This window comes from Sinocyclocheilus grahami, unplaced genomic scaffold (genome assembly GCF_001515645.1).
Source record: "Sinocyclocheilus grahami isolate Dianchi unplaced genomic scaffold, SAMN03320097.WGS_v1.1 scaffold1170.1, whole genome shotgun sequence".
NCBI classification, from domain to species: domain Eukaryota; kingdom Metazoa; phylum Chordata; class Actinopteri; order Cypriniformes; family Cyprinidae; genus Sinocyclocheilus; species Sinocyclocheilus grahami.
The window spans coordinates 323814-334516 of record NW_015506349.1 but is presented as its reverse complement, the minus strand read 5'-3'; the positions used below and the strand labels follow the sequence as shown (position 1 = coordinate 334516).

General features: G+C 37.3%; 1 protein-coding gene across 1 annotated transcript; it reads left to right on the top strand.

Moving 5' to 3' along the window:
- Positions 1-170: 170 nt before the first annotated feature.
- On the top strand, positions 171-7860 carry LOC107567581 (phosphorylase b kinase gamma catalytic chain, skeletal muscle/heart isoform-like). Its single transcript, XM_016253277.1, has 10 exons — positions 171-311; positions 1958-2136; positions 2235-2289; positions 2567-2632; positions 2795-2958; positions 4457-4547; positions 4704-4857; positions 4977-5102; positions 7287-7518; positions 7757-7860. The coding sequence occupies exons 1-10, from the start codon at positions 229-231 to the stop codon at positions 7789-7791; spliced, it is 1185 nt and encodes a 394-aa protein (XP_016108763.1). The 5' UTR covers positions 171-228; the 3' UTR covers positions 7792-7860.
- The last annotated feature ends 2843 nt before the right edge of the window (positions 7861-10703 follow it).

The following is a 10703-nucleotide window of genomic DNA, read 5'->3' as shown; positions in this document are numbered from 1 at the left end:
TATATAGATATATATATATATATATATATATATATATATATATATATATATTATGAGTGTTATTTTATTAGTTTATAACTTGTACTATGTTATTAAATGTTTTGATTGTTTGGTTACTTTATAATAAACTTATAAAGATTTATCCTAAGCATAACAAATGTAAACATGTGTGTCCGATGTCCAGTAGGTTTGCAATAACCCAGTTTTTTTACAGGTGAGTTTATAATAATGACCAAAGAAGATGAAATTCCTGACTGGGCTGGATCACAGGACTTCTATGAGAAGTATGATCCAAAGGAGATCCTTGGAAGGTATTGTCATATTGTACAGATATATTGATGAAGACCAAAAAATATTCCGGTCATATTTCAGGCCAATTTAAGAAATGAAAACAAACAATTTTTTTTCACATGATAGTACCGGTAATTACTTTTTTTGTTGTTGCTGATAATCATTTCCAAATGTTTTGTTTTATTTTGGCCAAGATGGATATTTGAAAGCTTTTTGTTGGATTATTAATAATCAATAGTAATAATCTCAGTAATTTAATGAACACCAAATACAGCTAGAGGAGAATGAAATTCACTGTGCACCGTAATGAACACCATATTGGTTCGAAGTTTTGTCTTGGTGTCTACGTTTTTAACTTAAATCCGGTTTAGTTACCAAGTGACCAAATTATGTGGACTGGTTTTGGGTTACTTCAATTGAGTTTAACCAAACTGTGTAGCCTGTACCCGTTTTAATGCATATTTATAATGCTTATGATTTATTAAATAAATAGCCTTTATTGTTATCAAATATTTCATTTTTAACATCACTTATTATGATATGTGTCTGTAGTCACAAACTCCTAATTCAGCAACCCTGACACTATTTCATTGCCTACTTGTGTCCTTTATTAATGTAAAAAGCACTGTTAAGATGAAGTAGCAGTATTATACCATAGCCTCATGTAGTTACCTTGATAACATTTTGTCCTGAGGGTCTTAAAGGTGCAATAGGTGATCGTCTTCAGAAAATGTTTTTGTTATGCTGGTTGAAAGTCTCTTCACATCCCGATAGCAATCATTAAGTTAAGTGGTCTAAATGTATTTATCTGTATTTATATATTCTGTGGAAGGCGTAGGACCAAGAAATGTTCGTCCAATCAAAACGCTCGGTCCGAGCGTTTTAATTGGCTTGCCTACCTGCCTGTCAACTTATGTATTAGCATACCTCTGCGCACCGGGTTCGCGCAGACAGGATACGTCATCAGCGTTCACGCACGCTGTGCAGACAGAGCGAGGATGGCAGGCAAACATCAACAACCCGATCTTCCTTCCTGGTATTGTAGTACTTTTAAAGTTTTCTCACCGGTGAATGACACACGATGTAGCTCAGCGGTTCCCAATTCCAGTCTTCTGCATATTTTGCATGTCTCGCTAGTTAACACACCCGATTCAGATAACCAGCTCATGAGAAGTGAGCTACGTTCATGAACTGTGTTCCGATCGATATGATCCCTACACAGTGTTCATTGCTCCCTCCTCCCTGAGCGGGGAAATCCGTTTTAAAACATGGGCTGGAATTGGGAACCGCTGAAGTAGCCTATTGTAGTAATGTTGTCTCTGGTATTCTGGTCTGTGAGCGTATATGCGTTCAGGGGGGGTGGCTTTGTACGACGATTGCAGGGAGGGTGGGACGTTCGCTTTCAGTGCTATCAGGCTAAAGTTAGCATTTTCCAAGATCTCCTACTGCACCCTTAAGATGATGCATGCATGCATTCATAACTGATTCCCTGTGCATTAATAAGCTGCAAATTGAGTTCACTATACAATGCAATCGGTGTTATATACTACACAACCCATTATTTTCTTCAGAAGACAAATGATTTGATCATGAAGTGATTTTGTTTGATTTCAAGTGTTTTGTATATTCAGAATAGTAGTTCTCATTGATAGTGATTGCGTTGCAGAGGGGTGAGTAGTGTGGTTCGACGCTGCATCCATAAGCACGCCGCTCAGGAATATGCAGTCAAGAGAATAGACATCACGCCGTCAGATAAGATGAGCCCTGAGGAGATCGAGGAGATCAGAAATGCCACAATAAAGGAGATAGACATCCTCAAGAAAGTGTGTGGCCAAGAAAATATCAGTAAGTATCCACAAAGTAGCAGCTTTAAATCGTGAAATGTAACAGTGTCTTGTTGAGAAGGTCTATGGTTTGAACACATTGCTTCTTTGCTTCTCCAGTTCAACTGAAGGATTCCTTTGAAACTAAAGCTTTCTTCTTCTTAGTGTTTGACTTGTAAGTAGAGCTCATTGTGTGTGATTTCATACTATAAACTCAGCAAAAATGAGAAACGTCCTCTCACATTCAACTGCTTTTATTTCCAGCAAGTAGATATTTGTATTAACATAAAAAAAAGTCAACAACTGGGACATAAACTGAACAAGTTTCACAGGCATGTTTAATGAACAGAAATGGAATTATGAGTCTCAAACACATCTGGAGGTACATGTGGTCTGGCATTTAATTAAACCATTTGAAAAATAGTTAAATGCAGTAAATATTGTTCTCACAGGATGAAGAAAGGAGAGCTTTTTGATTACCTAACCGAGAAGGTTACACTCAGTGAAAAAGAGACAAGGTTAGTATCATTTATAACGGATCTCATGAAACCCATGCAGGTCATATTTCACCACAAAATCAAGAGTATAAAATAATAAATACATAAAAGTTACGATCATGACAATTAATCACATTCCCCCTTTATTGTAATGTAAAAATATTCTCTGTTTTCATTTTGCAGGAAGATTATGCGGTCCCTGTTGGAGGTGGTTCAGTTCCTTCACTCTCAGAACATTGTGCACAGAGATCTAAAGCCAGAAAACATCCTTCTGGATGACAACATGAACATCAAACTCACTGATTTTGGCTTTGCTGTGCAGATTGCACCAGGACAAAAACTTAATGGTATGTGACTTGATGTTTTTTTTTTTTTACTAACTTAACGTGTGTATGTAACTGAAAAATAGCCACATGATATCATCATAATATTGATATATCGATCGCAGGCCCCTGAATCTAATCAAATCTTAATCATGTTGTGGCATATTTAGCAAATGTCGTATCACTGGCTAAGAGAATCAATGTCAGATTGTATCATGATGAAATATTCCATTTACACCCCTACTAGCTACATGCCCTGCATTTTCTGCCCAGTAGCTGTCAGGTTTGTGTAACCCTTGGATTCGGGTTTCATGCTGTCCGTATATGAGATGTTACTGGAACTGGAGGAGCTAATTGCTATTTGGTGTGCCCTCTGACCTTTAACCAAGAACAGAGTAGCCGTCACTGTTACAAGAATGACCAGTCAATTACATAAATGTATGTTTCACGCATGGCGAACTAATGAGGGAGATTTTAATACACTTTATTATAAGACTGTAAAAGGGTGAATTTCATCTAAATGACTGTAATGCAAAAAAAACGTATTAAAATCATTACGTATCTTTTAACATATATGTAAATATTCTAATATAATCTTATTTATTGTATGATTTTATATGGATAATAAATCATTATGCAAAACATTGTAAATTTTAATATAACCAGTGTTTTAATATAATATAATCTTAAAAATAGTATATAGTAAAAAACTATACTATAACCTTATCATATTTATTGTATTAAATTATAAGATGTAACAATATAATATTTATTATTTAAATATTTTTTTCTCTTTTTACATCATCATATATACTACTATTTTTACTATCTACTGTACATTTATGCTGATTTAATCTACATTTTTGCTGACAATTTAGTCTGGGCAAAATGTGATTGGACAGAATGTTTTTCACTAATATACTACATTAATACAATACAATAAAAATATTTGACTTACTTCACATGAGATTCAACCAAAACAATTGTCATTTATACTGTAACATGCTGATATAAATAGTACATTTGTGACCCCGGAGCACAAAAGCAGTCTTAAGTCGCCGGGGGATATTTGTAGCAATAGCCAAAAATACATCGTATGGGTCAAAATTATCGATTTTTCTTTTATGCCAACAATCATAGTAAAGATCATGTTCCATGAAGATCTTTTGTAAATTTCCTACCGTAAATATATCAAAAATGTATTATCATTAGTAATATGCATTGCTAAGAACATCATTTGGACAACTTTAAAGGCGATTTTCTTAATATTTAGATTTTTTTTTGCACTCTCAGATTCCAGATTTTCAAATAGTGGTATCTCGGCCAAATATTGTCCTATCCTAACAAACCATACATCAACGGAAAGCTCATTTATTCAGCTTTCAGATGTATAAATCTCAATTAAAAAAAATTGACCCTTATGACTGGTTTTGTGGTCCAGGGTCACATATTTGGATCCCAAATACATAACAAATATGTGTTTCATTAGAGCTTCCTTTTGATCTTGTGTTGTCACACATAGAGGTATGTGGAACGCCAGGCTATCTAGCCCCGGAGATCATCGAATGCTCTATGGATCCTCACCACCAGGGTTACGGGAACGCCGTCGATCTGTGAGAAAGACCCTCATATATTGGGGAAAGGCTTTGCATAACATTCATATAAAGAGCTTGGTCTTGATGGCCAAAGGCAAGCTTATGAAACCAGTTTACATTCTACTTCTAAGTAGGGCTGAATTGAGAAATCGCACTGTTTCTTGTGTTTTTCAGCTGGAGTGCAGGGGTGATCATGTACACCCTTCTTACAGGTTCTCCTCCTTTCTGGCACAGGAAGCAGATGCTAATGCTGCACATGATCCTGACGGGAAGCTACCAGTTCACCTCTCCGGAGTGGGACGACCGTTCAGACACTGCCAAAGCACTGGTGCGTATCTGGGAATATCAAAATAGTGGAATACACTTGTTTAGCTTTACCAGCCAATGAATACAAGCCTACAGTGGATCCACTAACCTGCACTTTGTGGGGTGTGTAAACTTTTTCAGATCTCCAGGTTGTTGGTGGTGAATCCTGAGGCACGTTACACTGCCATAGATGCCTTAAACCACCCTTTCTTCCAGCAGTATGTGGTCGCAGAGGTGCGACATTTTAGCCCATACAGGAAGTTCAAGGTGGGGTCTATATATAATAAAGTATAATGTTGAGTTATGTAATAAATAAACCAGAGGAAAACCATTGTGTGTGTCTGAGCAACACACAGTGGTGTTCCGTTAATGAATGAATCTGCATTTTTGAATGAATGATTCAGTGTCCCATTGAGAAAGACAGTTACTTGGATTGTTCCTGAATGAATTAGCCATTTTGAACGAACTGGTTGAAAGAATGATTCAACGACTCACCTAATTGTGGTTGTAGTTTTTGAAAGGTGGCTGTCATTTATTTTTTACCTCATCATTTGATGTTTCTGTTTTCATAATTGTATATGTAAAACATTAATCTCATAACATTAACATTCATTTGTACTTGTAGTATTTATGCCACCACTGAGCTGCATTAAACAGGTGGTGTAAATACACTTAAAGGTGGGGTAAGCGATTTTTCAAAAACGCTTTAGAAAACTGATTGGGGCACTGTTGCCAACTCTCTCGAGACAAATAAGCAACCGCTGCTTCAAAAACAAGCCCAATTTTTTTTTGATGATTTATTATCATCAATATTATTTATTATCAATTATTTATTACCAATAAATGAGCCTGCAACATATTAATGAAACCACTCTTTTATCTGGAAAGCAAAAATGGAAGCTATTTTACAAAAATCAGCAAACTGCAACAAAAATGGGAACAAAACTCATCTCCAATCACCTGTGTGCAGAATATGATTGGAGAGATGGAAAAGGAGAAAAACACAAGAGCTTCAAAGAGGAGCTGTAACATAGCCACATATTTATAGCCTACTAAAATATAGGCTATTCGAACCATATTTACTCTTAGTATTAGTATAGGACTACTTGTTTTTTATTACAGCCCGTGATAATTAATGCATTACAAAAACATTGTAAAAATAAAAACAAATAGGCTAAAAGAAAGTCATCCCACTCCTCTATGTCTACTTCTATCATCGCTTGGATTACAGCATCGTGATTTTCTCCAAGGAGGGGGCGGAACATTTGGCAAATTACGCTGCAGCACTTATAATATTGCACTGGTTGGCTATTAACTGCGAGCAGACAGAGTGTCATTCAATGCATTGGAGAATATGGCGAACATAAATAAAGAAATGAAGTTGCTTGTCAGATTTCCCTAACAAGCAACCATATTTTTTAAAATAAGCGCAAAAAACCGCAACCCTGGGATTTTTTCAAGCAACTTTAAAAAAAAAAAAAGGAAGCCCAAAGTCGTGTATAATACGTGGACTTGGCAACTATGGATTCAAGCCGAATAGCAAAACAAACTTGTAGCCAATCAGCAGTAAGGGGCGTGTCTACTCATGATGTGGAGGAGAGAGCGTTCAGTGCACAGGATAGGACGGACATTAGCCCAGTGACAGAAAGATAGAGATGGCGGATTAAAAAAAAAAACAAAAGAGAAAAAAGTCTGCGGAACAAAAGAAGGCTTAAGGCAAAAAGTAGGACCCGTGTAAATATCGGATCAGCTTTCCAGCGCTGGAGAGAACTCGAGGAGAAGTAGACCTGCGATCGGACGCCGAGGTTGCTATGTTTCTTCTGGATAGGTGAGTAACACCATGTCTGCGCCGCAACAGCTAAAGTCTGTCTAGTACACTGGACGCGACAAAGCGAAAATCATTTGATATTTGTGTCAATACGTCATAAATAGAACGCAGCAGCAGTTTTCTGTCTGGGATTTGTCGTGTCGTGCCGCAGCCAGTGTAGACCATAGATATGTATATATACTGTATCTATGGTGTAGACAGCATCACTGATTATGAGTTCTATAGTATTTTGTCGCGCCACTCGCGTCCGGTGTAGACACGGTGTAACATTGGTTTTGCTAATCGTTGCCTGTGTTGCGTACGTATGTGTGGGGTGGAGCTATCAAAATAGGGTCGATACCCTTTTGGGGTAGGGGCGTGTTTGTTTTGGTGATTTCAAATGTCAACATTGGCTACCAGAAATCACTTACCCCACCTTTAAATGCCACTTCTGTGCCATCTGTGCAAAGATGGATTTTGTTGATGCTGATTTCATTTGATTAGTAACAATGTCTATTCAAATTGAATTGAATGACCACATTTAAGAATTTGACATAAAAGAGGATTAATACTGAAAAGGTTTGCCCTTATAACGGTAAAGATTTCCCCAATGTAGGTTTATTGCAAACACTTGTGTTTTTCAGGTAATCTGCATGACAGTTCTGGCAACAATGCGCATTTACTGCAATTATCGACGTGCCAAGCCAGTTACCAAAGAAGTGATCAAGAGTGACCCCTATGCAGTAAAGCCTATTCACAAACTCATCGATGCCTGCGCATTCAAGATTTATGGACACTGGGTAAAGAAGGGCCAGACACAGAACAGAGCTGCCCTGTTTGAGAATAGTCCAAAAGCTATTTTGCTTTCTCTAGCAGATGATTCATCTCTCAGAATGATGTAATATACACACTACTGAAAACTACACAGGATAACATGTTCAAGAAATGGGTATGACATCGAAACCTCATAATGCACGTGCAGTAAAGCCTATTCACAAACTCATCGATGCCTGCGCATTCAAGATTTATGGACACTGGGTAAAGAAGGGCCAGACACAGAACAGAGCTGCCCTGTTTGAGAATAGTCCAAAAGCTATTTTGCTTTCTCTAGCAGCGGAAACAGATGATTCATCTCTCAGAATGATGTAATATACACACTACTGAAAACTACACAGGATAACATGTTCAAGAAATGGGTATGACATCGAAACCTCATAATGCACTATTCCAATATTTCTCATATCAGAGTAAATATGCCCTTTCATTTTATTAATTTTGCCCTGATGAGTTGCATAATTTGCTGCCAACTTTTAAATGCTGTTACGAAAAGCCTGGATACTTGAAGTTCTCATGCTAATTCAGGTCATGTTTATTTATTCTGATATATGATACATTCTTTGAAATATTAAAAGAAATCAAATTAGCCATTATGAAACAAATGTGTAAACTGATTTTATGGTGTTGTATAATGTGGGGTGCTATAGTACATCCAGATCTTTCCAATACAAATGTTGGTAAAAAGCATGTTTCTCCATTGAGAAAATCTCCCTTTTAGTTAAATGATTCATTTAAAAGAACAAATCAAAAAGAATGATTCAAAAGGACAATTGGGCCCTACTGATTCAGTACAAGTCATCAGATCAAAAGATGACTTGATAGTTGGATTTTCAATTCAACTGATTTCTTAAAAAGAAACTATTTAAAATAAGGTGACCAGATTTCTTAAATGGGAACCAGAAACATGTCCTAGTTCAGTAGTCAAAATATCATTGAAATCTCACTTGCAACTATGAAAGAAAAAAAACTTGTTTCCAGGTCAAACTGATCCTAACTGGTTTTAATACATTTTAAAAATCACACAAAAGTAAATGGTAACCATTACAAAAAGCAAACAGATCAAAACAGTAGTATTTTGTAACAAAATTGTAACTTAAAAAACAAAATAACTATGAGAACATATGATGAATAAAGCATGTATTTAGCATTGCAATGTAATATTAATAATGGATGTGTACTAATAAACTTGTATGCATTATTGCACATAGCTCTGCTATCTTAACATGCAGAAATTCACTCTGATACGTGCTCTTCAAATGAATCGCATTTGTGTGGAAAGTGCTTATAAAGTCACTGTCTGGATTTAAAGTCAAGTCAAGTCACCTTTATTTATATAGCGCTTTTAACAGTACATATTGTGTCAAAGCAACTGTACAGCATGAATTAGGAAAACAGTGGGTCAATAATGCAAAATGACAATAGTAAACACAAATTTTTCAGTTAAAGGCAGTTCATCATTGAATTCAGTGATGTCATCATCCAGCTCAGTTCAGTTTAAATAGTCTCTGTGCAATCAAGTCAACGATATCGCTGGAAATGAAGTGTCCCCAACTAAGCAAGCCAGAGGCGACAGCGGCAAGGAACCAAAACTCCATCGGTGACAGAATGGAGAAAAAACCTTGGGAGAAACCAGGCTCAGTCGGGGGGCCAGTTCTCCTCTAGCCAGACAAAACCAGCAGTTCAATTCCAGGCTGCAGCAAAGTCACATTGTGCAGAGGACTCAACTGGTTCCTGTGGTATTGTTACCGGTGGCCGTCTGAGACAAAGTCTTTACTGGGGATTTGTATCTGGGGCTCATCTAGTTGTCCTGGTCTGACAGAATGGAGAAAAAACCTTGGGAGAAACCAGGCTCAGTCGGGGGGCCAGTTCTCCTCTAGCCAGACAAAACCAGCAGTTCAATTCCAGGCTGCAGCAAAGTCACATTGTGCAGAGGACTCAACTGGTTCCTGTGGTATTGTTCCCGGTGGCCGTCTGAGACAAGGTCTTTACTGGGGATCTGTCTCTGGGCTCATCTAGTTGTCCTGGTCTCTGCTGTCTTTCAGGGCTGTAGAGGTCCTCTCTAGGTGCTGATCCACCATCTGGGCTGGATACGTACTGGATCCGGGTGACTGCAGTGACCATCTGATCTGGATACAGACTGGATCTGGTGGATACGGTGACCTCGGAATAAGAGCAAAACAGACTAATATTAGCATAGATGCCATTCTTCTAGCAATGTAGCACGTTCATCGGCAAATACCTAAGAGTTTAAGACTGAATTATTATTGCAGTGATTAATATGTTTCTGGCATGTTGTATGTTTGGAAGCAATTCTTTTAACCCTAACTGATGCAGTGCGTAGCTTTTTATTTCTTAAACAACCATGTTGGAAGAAATACCCATGTCCATATTCCAGGATGACAATGCCAAGGTTCATCAGGCTCAAACTGTGAAAGATTGGCCACCACATAGTCCTGACCTTAACCCAACTGAAAGTCTTTGAAATGTGCTAAAGACGACTTTACACTTCCTGTCCAGAAAAAAGTTTCTCACACTATTATTTCATTTCAATATTTCATTGGAGTGCCTTTAGCTAACATTGTGATACACATATGGTGCTTTCGTTGTGGGATTGTTGTGTCAAACTTATGCAACATTTTGGCCGAGATCTTGGTTGACAATGGGAGAGTCAAACCACTCTGTAAAGTTGCGACTCCAGCACATCCTAAAGACTTTTAATAGGGTTAAGCTCAGCATGCTCACTGAACCACTATTTCACAATTTGGGTCCAATGAATCTTGACAATATCATCCTGGAATATGTAGGTAATACATGGGTATATCTTCCAACATGGTTGTTTAAGAAATGAAAGCTACACACACACTAATTAAAATAATTAATGTAAAACAGAACATGCCAGAAACATATTAATCACTGCAATAATGATCGAATCCTAGACTTTTCAGTATTTGCTTATTTAAATCCTTATATCATTGTTATAGTTTTATATTTAAATTAACCAGGCTTGTAGCCCTGTAGTTTGATGTTTATTGTAACTAGGGTTGCCAACCGTCCCGTATTTGCCAGTGTCGTGCCGAAAATTGATCGTCTGCTGAAAACTGATTGCCGTCCGCGTCCGTCCATTTTACACTTGCCAGAAAGTGATTACAGACTCTACTTATTGAGTGAACTGTTATTTCTGCCTCAAAATGACTTCAATTCATTCATAGTTGTTATATTTGACA

What these genes read in the sequence shown, in the direction of transcription:
- LOC107567581 (XM_016253277.1), top strand. Translation starts at nt 229, where the DNA reads ATGACCAAAGAAGATGAAATTCCTGACTGGGCTGGATCACAGGACTTC. An exon ending in GTGTGGCCAAGAAAATATCA is followed by an intron (nt 2,137 to 2,234) that starts GTAAGTATCCAC and finishes TTGCTTCTCCAG; the next exon opens with TTCAACTGAAGGATTCCTTT. An exon ending in TACGGGAACGCCGTCGATCT is followed by an intron (nt 4,548 to 4,703) that starts GTGAGAAAGACC and finishes TGTGTTTTTCAG; the next exon opens with CTGGAGTGCAGGGGTGATCA.